Below are 22061 nucleotides of genomic sequence, written 5' to 3' on the forward strand. Positions count from 1 at the left end.
GGAGGGCCTGTCCTGTCACATAGTGGGGTGTTCCCTGTCACACAGAGGAACTGTTGCACAGAGGGGTGTTCCCTGTGACACAGAGGGGTTGTCCCTGCCTTACATAGAATCAGTCGCACAGGAGGGCCTGTCCTGTCACATAGTGGGGTGTTCCCTGTCACACAGAGGGCTTGTACCTGTCATACAGAGGAACTGTTGCACAGAGGGGTGTTCCCTGTGACACAGAGGGGTTGTCCCTGCCTTACATAGAATCAGTCGCACAGGAGGGCCTGTCCTGTCACATAGTGGGGTGTTCCCTGTCACACAGAGGGCTTGTACCTGTCATACAGAGGAACTGTTGCACAGAGGGGTGTTCCCTGTGACACAGAGGGGTTGTCCCTGCCTTACATAGAATCAGTCGCACAGGAGGGCCTGTCCTGTCACATAGTGGGGTGTTCCCTGTCACACAGAGGGCTTGTACCTGTCATACAGAGGAACTGTTGCACAGAGGGGTGTTCCCTGTGACACAGAGGGGTTGTCCCTGCCTTACATAGAATCAGTCGCACAGGAGGGCCTGTCCTGTCACATAGTGGGGTGTTCCCTGTCACACAGAGGGCTTGTACCTGTCATACAGAGGAACTGTTGCACAGAGGGGTGTTCCCTGTGACACAGAGGGGTTGTCCCTGCCTTACATAGAATCAGTCGCACAGGAGGGCCTGTCCTGTCACATAGTGGGGTGTTCCCTGTCACACAGAGGGCTTGTACCTGTCATACAGAGGAACTGTTGCACAGAGGGGTGTTCCCTGTGACACAGAGGGGTTGTCCCTGCCTTACATAGAATCAGTCGCACAGGAGGGCCTGTCCTGTCACATAGTGGGGTGTTCCCTGTCACACAGAGGGCTTGTACCTGTCATACAGAGGAACTGTTGCACAGAGGGGTGTTCCCTGTGACACAGAGGGGTTGTCCCTGCCTTACATAGAATCAGTCGCACAGGAGGGCCTGTCCCTGTCCCACGGAGGACCTCTCACTGTCCCACGCAGGACCTGTCACACAGGAGGGCCTGTCCCTTTCACTCAGAGGACCTGTAGCACAGCCGCCTCAGCCAGCACCATTCTACAGCCGCGCTCCCTTCGTCACGGTCACATCACCTGCTGCGTCCTGAACGAAACCGGAAGTGACTCTTCCTTTGTTGCCGGAAGTGCTCTTGGTGTCTCTTTTCAGCACGGAAAGATGGCGATGCGACCGGGAGCCGGGGGGACGGGCAGCGGCAGGCGAGTACTCAGCTTGTGGCATTCTCTTTCCGCAGCGGCTACGCCTTGTAGACTCGCTGACGCCTTGATGTGACAGTGTAGCCCGGGCTCTTCCCCTTATGTCGGCTCTCCCATACTGGCACCTCTCCCCGAGCAGAGCGCATAACCATCTGGGTGATCTGTCTCCCAACACCTGCTTTTTTTTTTTTTCCTTTTGCTGCCACATTGATTTAAATGTAAATTGATAATTATTAGGAAAATGTTTGAAAAGTTAAAAAGCAAGTGTCTACCAATGGGATAAATGAGGAAGGAAGGCTGTGGTAGCCTGACCAGTGGCCACAACACGATGCCTCCTGGCTTGGCGGCGTCCGGTACATGCTGCCTGGACCACGGCCAGCCATGGGGTGTAGGTGGCACCGGTGTGCCCTGGGAGTGTCCGGCATGGCTCCTAGCACCGCACGGCACTCCGCAGAGTTTCCCAGGTGCCATAGTCCAGATTCGTTGTTTTCCCGCCTGTTTGTCTGGTTTTCTGTGTCTTCACCTTTTTTGTCTTGTATTTGTGCCCTTTCTGACGTCTGCTTTATACTTGCTCGGGGTTTCTCTTCCTTTGTGGGTGGGCGTTTCCAGATGTTTTGCCGGGTTCATCAAATGTTTTCAGCCAGGTTTTGAAAAAGTCCTACAATTTGGCACAACGTCACTCGAACCTCCTGGTGTATGTTTGAGTACGCCAAATGCAGTTTTTGTGACTTTTGTGTTAATGTGCAACATTTAATAACAAAAGTCACAAAAAAAACAGTTCAAGACAGGAAGAAAGGCCATTTGTGACTCTGCCAAATTCATGAAGTGCATGCACAATTTTGATGAATGAAAATGGCAACAGATACCAACAAGGCAAAAAAGGAAAGTGACTTATCCACACCCGCACACTGAACCGGCGGGGGCTAGGTGTATAGTAGCATCTCGGCATACTTGGAAAGAATGACGTTATCAGCCGTGACGGCATGCAGTGGGCACATCTTGCTTTTGCTCCAATTTCCCACATCACAGATGACAACAGACTATTATTTATTTTGAAATCAAGAATAATCCCTCTCCCACTTTCTGCCCTTATTCTGGAAAGCGTGACTCCTCTCATTTGGTGCCTATGAGCATTTCCTTTACCCTTTCATACACCAGGTACAGTTTTTTTTTCAGCTAAGGCCGCGCGTTTGCAATTTGTCATGGGTATTCCACACTGCAAATCTACAGCAGTTTTTGGTATAATCCCAAGTTATTGGGGTCTTCAAATTCACATTTCACATAAATATAAGAGATTTGATGTGGATTTATAACTGCTGTGCTCATTACTGTACTGATTTTTCTTGAGGATCTTACCCTGCTCATTGCTTAGTAATTGGAACATCATGAAATTTGCAGCCAAATCCAAACAAAACCTGCCAATAACCCATTGCCTGGTTACAAATCCTCAGCGCGAATGTTCTGCAACGTGTGAACATGAGCTAACTGTAACCGGGCTCTTACCATGCTCCTCTTATTATCACAGTAAAAAACGAGTATGCTATTATTCAGTTTTCTGACATGGTTTTTCAAAGGAAATACACAAGACTTCACAGGTCTGAGACAGTTCTTTAATAATGTTTGCATTGGGGAATATGCCAATAGATCCACTTTAATTATTTGTAATTGAATGTTTGGTTCAGAGACCTGAGTACATTCTAATAATAAGTGGAAGAAATAAGGCAAAAAGACAGTAGTTTTTTTTTTTTTCTTACTCTTTAAGGCTAAGTTCACACGTACCGGAACTCTCGCGGAAATTACAGCGAGAATTCCGGAATTCCATTCCGCGGGAAAATCGCATTTTAAATTCCCGCAGAAAAACTAGCATTTTGCAAGCGTATTTAGCTTGCAAAATGCTAGCGTTTTCCAAGCGATCTGTAGCATCGCTTGGAGAACTGATTAAGGCTATGTGCCCACGTTGCGTGTTAAAGGGAAGGTGCCATCCAAAAATTTTTTTTCAGCAATTGAAAAAATGTAAAGAATAAATGTTTACATTTTCTTAAAAAATATTATCATTTGTTTTTAATTTTGCAAAATATGAAAAATAATTTTAGAAAGTTTGGCATTTCCACTTGTTAACACTAGGGGGAGCAGCTACTGCAATCTGGCACAAAAACCTATGACATCTAGGAACACAGTGAGCAGCCATTTTGATGGGGCCTGCAAAGTTACTGACTGTCTTTGCATGTAAAGTCTGGATCAGAACAGGTCATCAATCAGCAGAAATGTTTCCTGGATTTCTGTGGAGCAGACAGTCCATCCATGTGTATAAAACACAGCACTCTATGTACAATCCCTGGCACTGCACAGGGCGCCCCCCACAGACCAGCACACTGCTCTCCTGAAATACTCTGTGCTGCTGTCACTCTGCTCCTTCCACCATATATCAGGCCCCTGTCGCCTCGCTTTCACACATCACCAGGACAGGATCTGAGGAGAGGAGTGGGGTCTTCGGTCACTGAGGATGGCAGGCAGCAAGGATTCTGGGAGCAGGGTGACAGCAGCACAGAGTATTTCAGGAGAGCAGTGCGCTGGTCTATGGGGGGCACAGAGGGAGATATATGGAGGAGGGGCAGGGTGACAGCAGCACAGAGTATTTCAGGAGAGCAGTGCGCTGGTCTATAGGGGGCACAGAGGGAGATATATGGGGGAGGAGCAGGGAGACAGCAGCACAGAAATCCAGGAAACATTTCTGCTGATTGATGGCCTGTTCTGATCCAGACTTTGCATGCAAAGACCCCATTCCCCTCCTCAGATTCTGTCCTGGCGATGTGTGAAAGCGAGGCGACAGGCGCAGTCCGGGGTGACGCTGGGAAGCAGGATGGGGGGAAATGTAGCCATTCAGTAGCGATAAAAATGAGACCCCTCTCTTCAGCTGCCTCCCCAGCCCTCCCCTGACTGCACCTATTACCCCTGACCCGTGTGCAGGAGCTCAGCCAGAACCACCCTAGAATGCTTTTAGCAGATAATACTGCCATAGTGTTCTCACATAATGCCGCCATATAGATCATACCACCATGTAGATCACACATAAAACCAGCAGGGTGACAGCAGCACAGAGTATTTCAGGAGAGCAGTATCACACGGGATAGTATTAGATACACGGCTCAGCAGGTAGTATCACACAGGAGAGGATTAGATACACGGCTCAGCAGTCAGCATCACACAGGAGAGGATTAGATACACGGCTCAGCAGGCAGTATCACACAGGGGAGGATTAGATACACGGCTCAGCAGTCAGTATCACACAGGGGAGGATTAGATACACGGCTCAGCAGGCAGTATCACACAGGGGAGGATTAGATACACGGCTCAGCAGACAGTATCACACAGGAGAGGATTAGATACACGGCTCAGCAGTCAGTATCACACAGGAGAGGATTAGACACACGGCTCAGCAGTCAGTATCACACAGGAGAGGATTAGATACACGGCTCAGCAGTCAGTATCACACAGGGGAGGATTAGATACACGGCTCAGCAGGCAGTATCACACGGGAGGATTAGATACACGGCTCAGCAGACAGTATCACACAGGAGAGGATTAGATACATGGCTCAGCAGTCAGTATCACACAGGAGAGGATTAGATACACGGCTCAGCAGACAGTATCACACAGGATAGGATTAGATGCACAGCTCAGCAGACAGTATCACACAGGAGAGGATTAGATACACGGCTCAGCAGGTAGTATCACACAGGAGAGGATTAGATACACGGCTCAGCAGTCAGTATCACAGGGGAGGATTAGATACACGGCTCAGCAGGCAGTATCACACAGGGAAGGATTAGATACACGGCTCAGCAGACAGTATCACACAGGAGAGGATTAGATACACGGCTCAGCAGTGAGTATCACAGGAGAGGATTAGATACACAGCTCAGCAGGCAGTATCACACAGGATAGGATTAGATACACGGCTCAGCAGACAGTATCACACAGGAGAGGATTAGATGCACAGCTCAGCAGACAGTATCACACAGGAGAGGATTAGATGCACAGCTCAGCAGACAGTATCACACAGGATAGGAATAGATGCACAGCTCAGCAGACAGTATCACACAGGAGAGGATTAGATACACGGCTCAGCAGACAGTATCACACAGGAGAGGATTAGATACACGGCTCAGCAGTCAGTATCACACAGGAGAGGATTAGATACACGGCTCAGCAGTCAGTATCACACAGGAGAGGATTAGATACACGGCTCAGCAGTCAGTATCACACAGGAGAGGATTAGATACACGGCTCAGCAGTCAGTATCACACAGGAGAGGATTAGATACACGGCTCAGCAGTCAGTATCACACAGGAGAGGATTAGATACACGGCTCAGCAGTCAGTATCACACCAGACAGTATTACAGATATGCCCACACTGGTGAAACTTCCAGCCCCCCCAATTATACACTAGACTATGGGCTGTATATGTCACTGTCCTCCTCAGACAGCCATAAAAGCTCTCATAAAAAGGAAGGTGTCAGATTACCGGAAATCACTGGGGCTGTGTGTGAGTGAGGAGGCGTAGACAGAGCAGGAGGACAGTGGAGCAGGAAGCACAGTGCAGAAAGTCGAGCTCAGCAGAATGAGCAGATAGCACTGGGCTACAGTAAAATGGCGCCCAGCCACACCTACAGCAGTGAATGGTGCTGCCCACAGGGGCGTGCCCAGTTCACTGCTAATGAGGCTGCAATGTGGGGTCGGGAGCCGACTGCCGCAGTCTCCTATGTCCAGGGACGGCCATATTTGCAGACTGTATGAGTCCTCCACAGATCTGCAAATCAATATGGCAGCGCCCAGTGGCTACATTAAAACATTATTACAAACAAGCCATAAATCCTGGTTAGTACAACATTTGCTGAAACAACATGTTTTGTTACTTACTCTTTTTTTGCAAATTATATAAAATTGCGGCACCTTCCCTTTAAAACGCACACAGAAAACTGGACTCCTTCCCAGAAATCGCGCTTTTCTTTCCGCGCGATTTCACCGCGATTCTGTTCGCGATTTTGCCGCGATTTTCTCAAGCACTTTCCAAGCGATTTGAAGCATCGCTTGGAAAGTGATTGACAGGTTGGTCACACTCGTCAAACATAGTGTCCGCATAGGCAGCCTCAATAGTAAAAGATAGAATGTGAAAAATGATAAAAAAAAAATAAATAAAAAATCGGGGTATATTTACCTTCCGACGTCCCGCGATGCATTCCCGGCCTAAGCGTTCCCAGTAATGCCTTGCGAGACCTGTGATGACGTTAGTCTCGCGTTACTATAGTGATCTCGTGAGACCACGTCATCACAGGACCTTGCCGCAAGGCATTACTGGGAACGCTTAAGCCGGGAATGCAGCGCGGGACGTCTTATGGTAAATATACCCCGATTTTTTTTATTCTTTTTTTTTTTTTTACAGGGGTATGGTACCCAGGGCCTGGAGGACAGTTTCCTCTCCTCCACACCGTGGGTACCAACCGCACATGAGACGCTTAACTTCCCGCATGGTGGGCATAGCCACATGCGAGAAGTAAGCGATTCTCATGCATTCCTATGGGTGCGGAATCGCGGCAATTCTTTGCGATTCCGCACAAAAGAATGAGCATGCTGCGATTTTTTTCCGCGATGCGTTTCTGCCGCGGAAAAAAGCGCAGCATTAGCACAGCATGTGCGGAATGCCATAGGAATGCATGGGGGGCGTTCTGTACACGATTTTTAAACGTTTTTGCGCCGAAAATCGCGGCAAAAACGCTTAAAAATCGCATCGTGGGCACACAGCCTGACAGGTTGGTCACACTCGTTAAACATAGTGTTTGACAAGTGTGACCAACTTTTTACTACTGAGGCCGCCTATGCAGCATCAGTAGTAAAAGATAAAATGCAAAAAAAAGTAAAAAATGGTGTTATTCTTACCTTCCGACGTCCCGCGCAGCCGTTCCCAGTAATCCTTTGCGAAAATGCCCGCGATGATGTCCGTTCTCGCGGGATCACGATGTCTCGCGAATGACCGTGAGACTTTGCGATCCCGTGAGAACGGACGCCATCGCGGGCATTTTCGCAAAGGATTACTGGGAACGAGAGCATGGAGAGAAGCGGGAAGGCTGCGCGGGACGTCGGAAGGTAAGAATAACAATATTTTTTTATTTTAAATTCTATTTTTTACAGGGATATGGTACCCAAAGCCCGGAGGACAGTCTCCTCTCCTCCGGACCGTGGGTACCATCCGCAGATGTTCTGCTTACTTACAGCCACATGCGGGAAGTAAGCGGAACAATGCATTCCTATGGGTGCGGGATCGCCGCGATTCCACAAAATTAATGAGCATGCTGCGGTTTTTACCGCGAAGTGATTCCGCCGCGGTAAAAACCGCAGCATTAACACAGCATTGCGGAATCCCATAGGAATGCATGGGATGCTTATTTTTCGTGGCAAAAACGCGCCGTTAAAACCGCCGCGGAAACGCGAAAAAAACGCCACGTGTGAACTCAGCCTAAAGCTTCTTTGTTACCTTAAAATCTTACTGTGTAACAGACAGGATTGTTTATAGTGTATTCTGCAAGGAATATCCAGCACCTTCTCTTTATAAAGCCTTGGTGGACCGCAGATCCAGCTACTGCCTGCTCATAGACGGGTTTGTTTATTAGCACATTATTGCACGTTATTGGTGCTCCCTGAAGGCTAGAGTCACACGACCATATTTTTTTCCCATCTGAGAATATCTGTCCGAATATGCTCATGACACTCTGATCTGAGCTACAGATGTAAATCCTGTAATTTTTACCTCGGACAGCCTTGTTCCAAAGAAAATCTAAGTTATGTGCACAAGCACAGCCTGATAGAACAATATTGGTCCAAGTGTGGCCCGAAAATATGGTCATTTGAAGGCTGTGTACAGCTGAGCCAAACATGCAGGTTTGCTGAATGGCTTATCTGCCCGGGAGAGAAAAGACTCCGAATCCAGGTGGGATTGGGGGCTTCTGTACCAGCGTTGGTAGTAACCACATATGGGTGCTTGGACAGTTGAAGTTTCCTTGTGTTGAATTATATATTGAGGCAGTGACCTCCTTTACTGTGCTGGGAACAGATGAGCGATTGGGGCTTTGGCTGTGTAATGTCCTAACTTTCTAACACAGTCATTTTATTTAGCATTTCTGTTTCAACATTCAGCAATGTGTTTCAACAACATCTTTGTTTCTTCAATGCATCGGTAAGAATATTGTGACTCCACCATCATTGGTCTCGTGCTTCGTATTATACCTGGTAGATTTCCATGTAATGGAGCCTATGAGGCTTCAGCGCTCATCTATTGTTGTGGACACAGGATGTTTGGGAAGTGATACTGTAATGTTTCTTTGCAGGCCTTGTAAGTAAGTACATCCTCATTCTGCTAACACTAGTTGGAATGTGAAAGCCTGTCACTATATGTATGATGTAGTAGAGACCTGCACTAGTCATAGGTTTTCTTTATTAAGGCTGTGTTAACACACTGCAGTTACTTTGTTTTTTATTATCTAATTGTGTTAAAAAAAAAAAAAGTGCTGCAAAACACTACAGATTTATCATGATTGTGGCACAAAAAAAATCTCCCATGGACAAAGCATGTGAATTCAGCGAATAATTAAACGAAGCGATTAATGTGCTATTTGGTAAATTCACAATTCATTTTTTTTAAATTTTTGAAAAAATAATTTTATTTGCCATTTACGATGAAGAGCACATGTGCGGTTATGAGGACTGAGTAAAGCGACACTGGTCACCGCAGACCCTATACATGGGGGGGTAAGAGGAGTGGGACAGATGGGAGGGTCACATGATATGTAGCCCCTCTCCTACGTGACACTGTCTGCGCATAGAGCGCAACAGTGAGGCTGTGATCCCACGGTCAGGAAAAGCAGCATTTTGGATGCACCATATTTTTGCTGCGTTCTACATTACAAGCCTAGTGGATGGGATTTATAGAAATCTCATGTCTACTGTGCTTCTATTTAACGCTGCATATACTCACCCAGGGTGCAGGTTTACCAGCTGCAGCATGTGAATTTCTGTGGCGGAGACACTAGTCTTCGCTGCATACAGTACAGACCAAAAGTTTGGACACACCTTCTCATTCAAAGAGTTTTCTTTATTTTCATGACTATGAAAATTGTAGATTCACTCTGAAGGCATCAAAACTATGAATTAACACATTTAGTTATACAGTTAACAATTTTCACAGTCATGAAAATAAAGAAAACTCTTTGAATGAGAAGGTGTGTCCAAACTTTTGGTCTGTACTGTATATTCAGCAATAGAAGGTGGTATATCCAAATGAAACTAAGCACAAGTGCTGTAATTAGAACGCAGTGACAATACACATTTAAAACGCTACTATTCCTGATCGTGGGCACCTAGCCTTAGGTTACAAACTCTCTGCAGGCACAGTATTATAAAGCGGAATGCTTCGCTTATCACTGCCAGATCGGCCATATGTTCATCAGGACGTTTTGAGCAGGCTCCTGATTCCACATAACTGAGTGGTTTTTAGGATTTGGTTATTCATAATGCAGCCTGTTGACAGGTTACTGATGTGCCTCCTATTTTTATATAATAAATACATGATATTAAAAAAAATTTTACAATCAGCAAAATGGCGGCGCTTGCACAGTAGCATTTATCTCTTAACGACAGATGCTACTGCACAACCACAGACGCCAGCGCCATTTTGTTGAAGGAAAAAGCTAATTTGTCTGCAGCAAAATAGCAAAGGTGCATGTGTAGTAGCATCTATAGATGCTACTGCATGTGTGCTTCCGCTGGCGTCATGTTGCTGCAAATTTTTTTTTTTTTCCTTCCGCAAAAAACAAAAAAATTTGCAGCAACATGGCGCCAGCGGAAGCACACATGCAGTAGCATCTATAGACGCTACTACAATGCCAGTGCCATTTTTTTGGATGTATTTTTTTTTTTCTGAGCCTCACAATGTTCATAATATTATAGGTATTATCAACAATATTACATATGAAGAATATTGTCAACACTATTATATGCATTATGTAAAATAGGGAGCAGGTCGCCGAGGGATCAGTGACCTGTCAGAAGCCATAGAATACCTAATCAGAGCACCACATAACCCCCCCACACACACACACACACAGGCCGCCCCGGAGTATGAGCATATCATTAACTCAAAACTGAAAACAATGATTACACAACAACCACAAGGCGGATTTCATCAACCAAGGCATCATTCTAATCAGAATAATGGTGCCGAACTGACACTGTATGTAGGTTACTGTGCACAGTCCAGCTGACAGGGTCCCCTAAATGTACAACTTTAAAAGCTGTCGGTATTAAAGCTAAGCTAATCAGATATCTTTCTTTAGCCCAGCTTGACCGTAGAATCGTTCGTCAAATGAAAACCTTACCTATGATGTAAACATAGTCTTACATGGTTCTTATCTTGCGTCTTAATGGTTTCCAGCACCAGTGTGATGGTAAAGAAGGTTGTAGCATGCAGAATCATATAGACACCAAATCAGATGTACAGTGGGTACGGAAAGTATTCAGACCCCCTTTAAATTTTTCACTCTTTGTTTCATTGCAACCATTTGGTCAATTCAAAAAAGTTCATTTTTTCTTCTCATTAATGTAAACCAAAAATGTAGAATTTTTTGCAAATTTATTAAAAAAAGAAAACCAGAAATATCACATGGTCACATAAGTATTCTGACCTTTTGCTCAGACACTCATATTTAAGTCATATGCTGTCCATTTCCTCGTGATCCTCCTTGAGATGGTTCTACTTCTTCATTGGAGTCCAGCTGTGTTTAATTAAACTGATAGGACTTGATTTGTAAAGGAATACACCTGTCTATATAAGACCTCACAGTGCATGTCAGACCAAATGAGAATCATGAGGTCAATGGAACTGGCTAAGGAGCTCAGACAGAATTGTGGCAAGGCACAGATCTGACCAAGGTTACAAAAGAATTTCTGAAGTACTCAAGGTTCCTAAGAGCACAGTGGTCTCCATAATCCTTAAATGGAAGACGTTTGGGACCACCAGAAGTCTTCCCAGACCTGGCCGTCCAACCAAACTGAGCAATCATGGGAGAAGAGCCTTGGTGAGAGAGGTAAAGAAGATCCCCAAGATCACTGTGGCTGAGATCCACAGATTCAGTAGGGTGATGTGAGAAAGTTGCACAAGGTCAACTATCACTGCAGCTCTCCACCAGTCGGGCTGGCAGAGTGGCCCGACGGAAGCCTCTCCTCAGTGCAAGACATGAAAGCCCACATAGTTTGCTAAAAACACATGAAGGACAGAGATATCCTGGATGAAAACCTCTTCCAGAGTGCTCTGGACCTCAGACGTGGCTGGAGGTTCACCTTCCAACAAGACAATGACCCTAAGCACACAGCTAAAATGACAAAGGAGTGGCTTCAGAAAAACTCTGTGACCATTCTTGACTGGCTCAGCCAGAGCCCTGCCTTAAACCCAATTGAGCATCTCTGGAGAGACCTGAAAATCGCTGTCCACCAATGTTCACCATCCAACCTGACAAAACTGGAGAGGATCTGTAAGGAAGAATGGCAGAGGATCCCCAAATCCAGGTGTGAAAAACTTGTTGCATTGTTCCCAAGGAGACTCCTGGCTGTACTAGCACAAAAGGGCACTTCTACTCAATACTCAGCAAAGGGTTTGAATACTTATAACCATGTGATATTTACATTTTTTTTTTTCTGTAATTTGCAAAAATTGTTCCATTTGTGTTTTTTTTTTTTTTCAGACAAGATGGGGTGCAGGGTGTACATTAACCCCTTTCTGCCATACGACGTACTATCCCGTCCATGTGCCCTGGGACTTGATTACCAAGGATGGGATAGTACGTCATAGCGATCACCGCTGATCGCGGCCGGGTGTCAGCTGATTATCACAGCTGACACCCGGCACTATGTGTCAGGGGTGGTCACGGACCGCCCCCGACACGTTAACCCCTGGCAAACTGCGATCAAACACGATCGCAGTGTATCGGGGGTTTAGGGAAGCATCGGCAGGGAGGGGGCTGCTCCGGGGGTCTCCTTCCCTGCAGGTCCCCGGATCCAATATGGCGGCGGGGACCTTCGGGGGCCTGCAGGGAGCCGGCTTCCTCAGTGCCTGCAAAGCGCAGGCATGATGAAGCCTTCTGCACTGCCTGTGTGAGATCGCTGATCTGTTACAGCGATCTGTGATGTGTCAGATCAGCGATCTCACTCATTACAGTGATGTCCCCCCTCGGACAGTATAATAAAGTTAAAAAAAGTGTAAAAAATAATTTATAAAAAAAAATCGCTAAATTAAAAAAAAAAAAAAAATTCCCTAATTCTTTTTTTGGAAATAAAAAAACCCCAAAAAACAATAAGTACACATATTTAGTATCGCCGCGTCCGTAACGACCCGCCCTATAAAACTGTCCCATTAGTTAACCCCTTTAGCGAACACCTTAAAAAATAAAAATAAATACAAGCAAAAAATAATGCTTTATTATCATACCGCCGAACAAAAAGTGCAATAACGCGCGATCAAAAAGACGGATATAAATAACCATGGTACCACTGAAAACGTCATCTTGTCCCGCAAAAAACGATGCTGTATGGCGGCTCATCAGCGAAAAAATAAAAAAGTTATAGCTCGCAGAATAAAGCGCTGCACAAATAATTTTTTATATAAAATTGTTTTCATTGCAAAAAAGCACCAAAACATAAAAAAAGACATAAATGAGGTATCGCTGTAATCGTACTGACCCGAAGAATAAAACAGCCTTATCAATTTTAACGCACGCGGAATGGTGTAAACGCACCCCCCAAAAGAAATTCTTGAAATGCTGGTTTTTGTTCATTCTGCGTCCCAAAAATCGGAATAAAAAGTCGAACAAAAAAATGTCACGTGCCCGAAAATGGTACCAATAAAAACGTCAACTCGTCCCGCAAAAAATAAGAGCTCACATGACTCAGTGGGTCAAAATATGGAAAAATTATAGCTCTCAAAATATGGCGATGCAAAAACTATTTTTACAATAAAAAGCGTCTTTTAGCGTATGACAGCTGCCAAACATAAAAACCCGCCTCAAATAGTAAATAAAACCCCCCGTTATCACCCCGTTAGTTAGGGAAAAATAATAAAATTAAAAATGTTTTTTTTTCCATTTTCCCGTTAGGGCTAGGGTTAGGGGTGTGTTGGGGTTAGGGTTGGAGTTAGAATTGGGGGGTTTCCACTGTTTGGGCACATCATGTGCTCTCCAAACGCAACATGGCGTCTAATCTCAATTCCAGCCAATTCTGCGTTGGAAAAAGTCAAACTGTGCTCCTTCCCTTCCAAGCTCTGCCATGCGCCCAAACAGTGTTTTACACCCACATATGGGGTATTGGCCTACTCAGGACAAATTGCAAAACAACTTTTGGGGTCCAATTTCTCCTGTTACCATTGGGGACTAAAAGATCATGTTTGTGGAAAAAATGATTTTTTTTTTTAATTTTAACTGCATTGTATTTTATATGGTATGCATTGCTGAATTTCCACCACTTTCCCATGCTCCCGAATGCCACATATGAACTGCATTGTATTTTATATGGTATGCATAGCTTACCCATCTTCTAGTATCTATAATTGTAGCCCATCTTGTTATCTTTACCACACATCTAAGTGGTCTGTATAACCCCTTCCCCCTTTTATGACCTCTGCTTAAATCTGTGCATTTGGCCTGGGCAGTCACACCCCACTTTCACTCACACCTGATTGTGTTTAGCTGCACATATATTCGGCATCATGGGTCTGCTCCAGACGTAGTCGGCTCCATGAATTTCAAAATCCTATTTCAAAGTACTGTTGAATTGGACTGGAATTGACTGCAAGGTAACGGACTATAACACCACAACAATGTTTTGCCTTCTTTTTACTATCACCCCCATACTACTCTATTTCTCCCTAACTCCTGCAATCCCCCCTCCTAGTAAGGAACTATTCATCTCCCCCTCCATTCTCCCCAGCCACCTAACCTTCTCCTCACAACTGTTACTCCCCATACAATCCTTTTTCTCCAGACATGCACAGCCACATCATGTCCTATCCTCCTCCCACCTTCTAATGCTCTGTCTACTACTCCTCATTGCTGGCGATATATCCCCAAATCCTGGCCCCCCTCAACACATCCCTACACTCACTTCTACCACCCTGCCATGATCCTCTACACGTCTTCGCAACCATGACAACCTCATACCTATTCATCCAGCCCCCACTCTCCCAACCCCCTTACCTGGAGCCCTATGGAACGCATGCTCTGTCTGCAACAAGCTGTCATTTATCCATGACCTCTTTATCACCAACAAACTCTCCTTCCTCGCCATCACTGAAACCTGGCTCACTCCCTCTGACACACCCTCTCCAGCTGTGCTCTCCTATGGCGGACTCCATCTCTCCCACACCCCTCGCCCCAGCAATAAACGTGGTGGAGGAGTTGGCTTGCTCCTGTCTGATACTTGCTCCTTTACCCCAATTCCTCTGCCACCCTCCTCCGCTATTCTTCCCTTGTTAGAGGTGCACTCCGTCCGCATCCATTGCCCCTCCAACTGGCTGTCATCTACCGCCCCCCAGAACTAGCCATCTCCACATTTCTCGACCACTTCAGCACCTGGCTACTCCATTTCCTTTCTGCTGACATCCCCACCATCATCATGGGCGACTTCAACATCCATATTGACACTTCCACCCCGAATGCCTGTAAACTTCTATCGCTCACGGCTTCCCTCGGCCTCACTCAATGGTCCTCTGTGGCCACTCACAAAGATGGTCACACGCTGGACCTTATCTTCACCCGTCTCTGTTCCCTCATTAATCTCAATAACTCACCCCTCCCCCTGTCTGACCACAACCTACTGACATTCTCTTCCCTCTCCTCTCCTACTGCGCAACCCCCGCTCCATAATCTCGCTCACCCTCGCAGGAATCTCAAACACCTCAATTTACAATCACTCTCTGAATCCCTTCTCCCTCTTACAGACATAGCTTCCCTTCATGACACAGATGCTGCTGCCACTTTTTATAACACCACAATAACAGCAACACTTGATTCGGCCGCCCCCCTCATGCAGAGCAAAACTCGAACAATCAACAGGCAGCCCTGGCTGACCAGCCTGACCAAAGAACTGCAACGGGTTTCCAGGGCCGCTGAGCAGAGATGGAAGAGAACCCATTCTACTGAGCACTTCAATGCATACAAGCAGTCACTTGCCAGTTTTAAGTCCACGCTCTCTGCCGCAAAACAAACTTACTTCGCATCTCTCATATCCTCCCTGTCTCATAACCCTAAACAGCTCTTCAACACTTTCAATTCTCTACTCCGTCCCACAGCACCTCCTCCCCCTCCTCTCATCTCTGCTGAAGACTTTGCCTCCTTCTTTAAGCAGAAGATCGACACGATCAGACAAAACTTTGGCCCGCAGCCCCCAATGCCTCTCTTAGCCGCTCAGCCCTGTTCTGCAAAAGCCAGCTTCTCCACCATGACAGAAGATCAGCTCTCCACCCTTCTGTCAAGATCACACCTCACCACTTGTGCCCTCGACCCACTCCCGTCCCACCACATCCCTAACTTGGCCACAGTCCTCATCCCATCTCTAACACCACCTTTTTAACCTTTCACTTACAAATGGTGTCTTTCCCTCATCCTTCAAACATGCCTCAATCACACCCATCCTCAAAAAGATCTCCCTTGACACCTCCTCTGTGTCTAACTATCGCCCGATATCTCTTCTCCCTTATGCCTCAAAACTACTGGAACAGCATGTATATCTTGAACTGTCCTCCCACCTCTCCTCCTCTTCCCTCTTTGACCGGTTACAATCTGGCTTCCGACCGCATCACTCAACTGAAACTGCCCTAACTAAAGTAACGACTTACTAACCGCCAAGAGCAAGCGACACTACTCTGTCCTCCTCCTGGACCTGTCCTCTGCCTTCGACACCGTAGACCATTCCCTCCTGCTACAGATTCTCTCATCTCTTGGCATCACAGACTTGGCCCTATCCTGGATCTCATCATACCTAACGGATCGAACATTCACTGTCTCCCTCTCACACACCACTTCCTCACCACGCCCCCTGTCTGTCGGTTTTCCCCAAGGCTCTGTCCTAGGACCCCTACTATTCTCCATCTATACCTTCGGCTTGGGACAGCTCATAGAATCCCACGGTTTGCAGTATCACCTCTACGCCGATGACACGCAGATCTACCTATCTCGACCTGACCTCGCCTCCTTACTGACTGAAATCCCACAATGTCTGTCTATCTCAGCCTTCTTCTCTGCTTGCTTTCTCAAATTAAACATGGACAAAACAAAATTTATCATCATTCCCCATCTGACTCTACCCCTCCACCAGACCTATCTATCAATGTCAACGGCTGCTCTCTTTCCCCAGTCCCGCACGCTCGGTGCCTTGGGGTGATCCTCGACTCTGCGCTCTCTTTCAAACCACATATCCAAGCCCTCGCCTCCTCCTGCCACCTCAAACTCAAAAATATTTCCCGGATCCACTCATTCCTCAACCATGAAATGACAAAAACACTAGTGCACGCTCTTATCTCCCGCCTCGACTACTGCAACCTCCTACTCTCTGGCCTCCCCTCTAGCACTCTGGCACCGCTCCAGTCCATCCTACACTCTGCTGCCCGACTAATCCACCTGTCTCCCCACTACTCCCCAGCCTCCCCCCTAGCCTCCCCCCTATGCCAGACCCTTCACTGGCTTCCTATCGCCCAGAGGATCCAATTCAAAACCCTAACCATTACATATAAAGCCATCCACAACCTGTCTCCTCCATACATCTGTGACATGGTCTCTAGGTACCTACCCGCACGCAACCTTCGATCATCTCAAGATCTCCTTCTCTACTCCCCCCTTATCTCTTCTTCCCACAACCGCATACAAGACTTCTCCCGTGCTTCCCCCATACTCTTGCACTCCCTGCCGCAACACATCAGACTCTCACCATCAACGGAAATGTTCAAGAAGAACCTGAAGACCCACCTGTTCCGACAAGCCTACAGCCTGCAATGATCCTCGGTCTACTGAACCACCGCACGACCCGCTCTACCCCCTCCTACTGTATCCTCACCCATCCCTGTAGACTGTGAGCCCTCGCGGGCAGGGTCCCCTCTCCTTATGTGCTTGTGCGTCCCTTGTCTTACACTTGTTTATTATTCTTGTATATATTACACTTGTCTATAATTCCCCTTTTGACATGTAAAGCGCCATGGCATAAATGGCGCTATATAAATGCATAATAATAATAATATTTTCACGCCCAGGTGTTATAAACTTCTGTGAAGCACTGGGGGGTTCAAAGTGCTCACCACACCTAGATAAGTTCCTTAGGGGGTCTAATTTCCAAAATGGGGTTACTTGGTGGGAGTTTCCACTGTTTAGGCACATCAGGGGCTCTCCAAAAGTGACATGGCGTCTGATCTGAATTCCAGCCAATTTTGCATTGAAAAAGTCAAACGGTGCTCCTTCCCTGCTGAGCTCTGCCATGCGCCAAAACAGTGGTTTCCCCCCACATACCAGGTATCAGCGTACTCAGGACAAATTGCACAATAACTTTTGCAGTCCAATTTCTCCTGTTACCCTTGGTAAAATAAAAAAAAATGGACCTGAAGTAATGTTTTTGTGAAAAAAAAGTTAAATGTTCATTTTTTTTTTTTTAAAAAACATTCAAAAAATTCCTGTGAAGCACTTGAAGGGTTAATAAACTTCTTGAATATGGTTTTGAGCACCTTGAGGGGTGCAGTTTTTTAGAATAGTATCACTTTGGGTATTTTCTATCATATAGACCCCTCAAAGTGACTTCAGATGTGATGTGGTCCTTAAAATAAAATGGTGTTGCAAAAATGAGAAATCGCTGGTCAACTTTTAACCCTTATAACTTCCTAACAAAAAAAATTTTGGTTCCAAAATTGTGCTGATGTAAAGTAAACATATGTGAAATGTTACTTAAGTTTTTTGTGTGCCATATCTCTGTGATTTAAGGGCATAAAAATTCTAAGTTGGAAAATTGTGAAATTTTCGCCAAATTTCCGTTTTTTTTTTTTCACAAACGCAAGTTATTTGAAAATTTTTACCACTAACATGAAGTGCAATATGTCACGAGAAAACAATGTCAGAATCGCCGGGATCCATGGAAGCGTTTCAGAGTTATTACCTCATAAAGGGACAGTGGTCAGAATTGTAAAAATTGGCCCGGTCATGAACGTGCAAACCACCCTTGGGGGTTAAGGGGTTAATGAGAAAAAAATGAACTTTTTTGAATTTACCAAATGGCTACAATGAAAGAGTGAAAAATTTTAAAGGGGTCTGAATACTTTCCATACCCACTGTATTCTAATAGCCAATCACTGAAGTATATAATTGTACGCTTACACCAAGCATGACACACAGTATACACATATATTTAAAAGGGGGCCTTTTTTTTCTGTGCAACATTGTAGGGAGTTGGATATGTTCCAAAAGGACTTTCTTCTCTCCACACCAGCTATTGTTTAGGGTACGTGCCTACGACCAAGATTTGCTGCGGTTTTGATGTTGTGTATTTATGCAGCGTTAAAACTGTAGCAGCCAGATGTTACAGCATAATGGATTGGACTTCTAGAAATCCCATTTCCATTATGCGTGTATGTGCACCTCTGGATCACCCACTGACATGTGGCACGTCTTTCAGATCCGCATGTGAATTTCTCTGGCGAAGACTTTTATCCGCAACAAAAATTAATGTAATGGATGCAGTAAATCTGCATGGTTCAGTGGAACACGTGGATTTACCTGCGTGATTAGAACGCAGCATTTTGGACACAGTGAAAAAAGGCTGCTTCCAAAGCACTGCTACTGCCTGATCGTGTGCACATAGCCTGACAGTTTCCCTTCTTTAATTATTGTTTGGTGGGAAAAGAAATGCTGCATCAAACGTGTTGGGAAACGCCTCTTGATTAGAAATGAGCGAATTTGTTCGGATTTTGACCCCAAATCTGATCTTGACATATGGACGGCACAGTGGCTCAGTGGTTAGCACTGCAGCCTTGCAGCGCTGGGGTTCTGGGTTCAAATCCCACCAAGGACATCTGCAAGGAGTTTGTATGTTCTCCCCGTGTTTGGAGTGTGGGAGGAAACCCACGCAAAGACATACTAATGGGGGAGCCATGCCAATAATGTCTGTAAAGCGCTGTGGAATTAATGGCGCTATATAAATGAGTCAAACATTCGAATACTATTTGTGCCGAATGTTTGTCTTATGTTCGGTTCCGACTCTTATTGACGTTCGGCTGTGTTTGACGAATATTACAAAAAACGAAACAAACAAATTAGTTCATCTCTACTCTTGATCATTGAATTCAAGTATCACTCGGTCCCATTCCATTGGAACAGTTGTATAAAATCTAGCCCCTAGCCATGCCATCTTCCTTATAACTTTTTCTGAAAGACTGGGTTGTTTTAAAGAGCTCACTGATGTGAGTGCGGTCCTGTAATAAGATGCCACAGTTGTAACAAGACTGTTAGTGGAATATTTAAAGGGAATCTGTCACCTGATTTTTGGCCTATAAGTTGCGGCCACCGTTATCAGGGATTATCTACAGCATTCTGTAATGCTGTAGATAAGCCGCCGATGTAACCTGAAAGAAAAGAAAAACAAGTTAGATTATACTCACTGGGGGGGGGCGTGGTCGGGAGCAGTGGGTGGTGTGGTCCGTTCCGGCGCCTCCCATCTTCTAGCGACGATGTCCTCCTTCTTACTTCTGCCACGGCCCCTGCGCGCCTACGCCTGTAATTTTATCTGATCTATTGAGGGCAGATTAAATTACTGCAGTGCGCAGGCGCCGGGAAAGGTCTGAGAGGTCCAGCGACTGCGCACTGCAGTACTTTACACTGCCCTCAATAGGGCAGATAAAGTACGCCTGCACAGGAGCTGCGACAGAAGTGAGGAGGACGTCATCGCTAGAAGATGGGAGGCGTCGGACCGGGACACCCCCACCGGTGAGTATAATCTAGCTTGGTTTTCTTATTTCAGGTTACATCAGGGGCTTATCTACAGCATTACAGAATGCTGTAGATAAGCCCCTGATGGCGGTGGCCACAGCTTATAGGCCAAAAATGAGGTGACAGATTCCCTTTAAGTGGGAAGAAATTTAATTATCACCTGTAAGTGATATTATTGCAAAGTGGTAGCATGTAGAAAGTACTGCAACTTGGGCATGAAGTGGAAGACAACATGAAGTTGCAGACTGTGGTTGCCAAGTGCTGAGGCACATAAAAGTTGTCAATGCTCCAAGTCTCCTCTGGCATTAGACTATGTGCACACGTTCGGAATTGCTGCGGAAATTTCCGTGGCAATTCTACAACTCCCTGCCACGGGAAATTAGCGGGAATACGCATGCCAATTCCACATGCTTAACACTAGCGTTTCGTAAGCGTAATTAGCTTGCAGAATGCTAGCGTTTTCCAAGCGATCTGTAGCATCGCTTGGAAAACTGATTGACTGTTTGGTCACTCTTGTCAAACATAGTGTATATGTATATATATTAGTTACTCTCACCTTCTGACGGCCCCCGATCTCATCGGCGCTCCCGGCATCTTCCGGTCCCAGTGATGCTTTGCGCGAAGGACCTTTGTGACGTCACGCTCGCTAGAGCGCGACGTCATCTCAGGTGATTCGCGCAAAGTATCATTGGGACCGGAAGATGTGGCGGGAAGGCACCGGCGGAAGGTGCGAATATTGCTATTTTTTTTTTTTTAATTCTATTTTTTACAGGGATATGGTACCCAGGGCCTGGAGGAGAGTGCATGCATATTTTTCCACTATGCGATTTTGCAGAGGAAAAATCCGCAGCATTAGCACAGCAGTGCGGAATCCCATAGGATTGTATGGGATGCGTTTTCTTATCGTTTTTGCAGCGGAAAAACACTGAGAAAAAGCTAAAAAAAAGTAACGTGTGCACACAGCCTAAAAGGGTTGTCAACTATTCTGACAACCCCTTCTGAATCTGTTTCCCCCTTGTAAAAAAAAACAAAAAAAAACAAACCAACAAATCCTTAAAATACCACTTGAACTCACCTCTGATGTTGTTCCACCAGAGTCAGCATTGGCTTTCCTGGGGATGGCGTGACAGTTATGTTGCATGAGCGGCGCTACAGCATATAACTGGTTAACTTATAAGCTGTATACTTCAGTTATGTCAGAATGAACAGTTCCAGTTAACTCATTGGCATCAGACAAGTGAAATTGTTGTTAAAGGGGACCTGTCACCAGGTTTGTCCTAGATGAGATACGGCAATCACCTTTCATAGTAGTATGCTGTATAGAGTGCTTAAAGGTAGTGGCTGTTTCTCTTATGGAGAAAACTTTGTGACTGGTTCCCTTTTTAGTCCAAGTGATCGCACTCAGAAAGTGCAGCTGATGCATGCTGTCCAATCCGTGGGCAGCATGTATTGGGCACTGACTGTATGATCTCAGCCAGGTATGCTTGACTCCGAAATGCTGCAGCGTCATAGGGAAAATCACTGCAACAGCTGCTGGAGAGCGAGCCTGTGCTTTAGACTAGTCAGACAGGCGTTCCTGGTGGCTTTTTCCTGCCCTGCATTGATAGGTATTGGTTTACGTGCGCATTATGTGATTACAGGGAAAGACTGCCCTAACCTCCCTCGAACGGTGCTGGTTTGGGATATGAGCATTTAGATTTATTCTTTTGCTATTTTCTCTAATCCCCTCCACGAGAGCGCACATGAGGCTGCCTTCC

General features: G+C 45.8%; 1 protein-coding gene across 3 annotated transcripts in view; it reads left to right on the top strand.

Moving 5' to 3' along the window:
- The first annotated feature begins 796 nt into the window (after positions 1–796).
- SYNRG (synergin gamma) overlaps positions 797–22061 on the top strand; it is a 324950-nt gene continuing 303685 nt past the window's right edge. For all 3 annotated transcript variants that reach the window (XM_073575612.1, XM_073575614.1, XM_073575613.1), the window contains exon 1: positions 797–1251. In XM_073575612.1, the coding sequence (XP_073431713.1) occupies positions 1211–1251 (41 nt within the window). In that variant the 5' untranslated portion in view covers positions 797–1210. The remainder of the gene's footprint in view (positions 1252–22061) is intronic.

The sequence above is a fragment of the Dendrobates tinctorius genome, unplaced genomic scaffold (assembly GCF_039654945.1).
Source record: "Dendrobates tinctorius isolate UK_male_01 unplaced genomic scaffold, ASM3965494v1 ptg000045l, whole genome shotgun sequence".
Taxonomy (NCBI): Eukaryota; Metazoa; Chordata; class Amphibia; order Anura; family Dendrobatidae; genus Dendrobates; species Dendrobates tinctorius.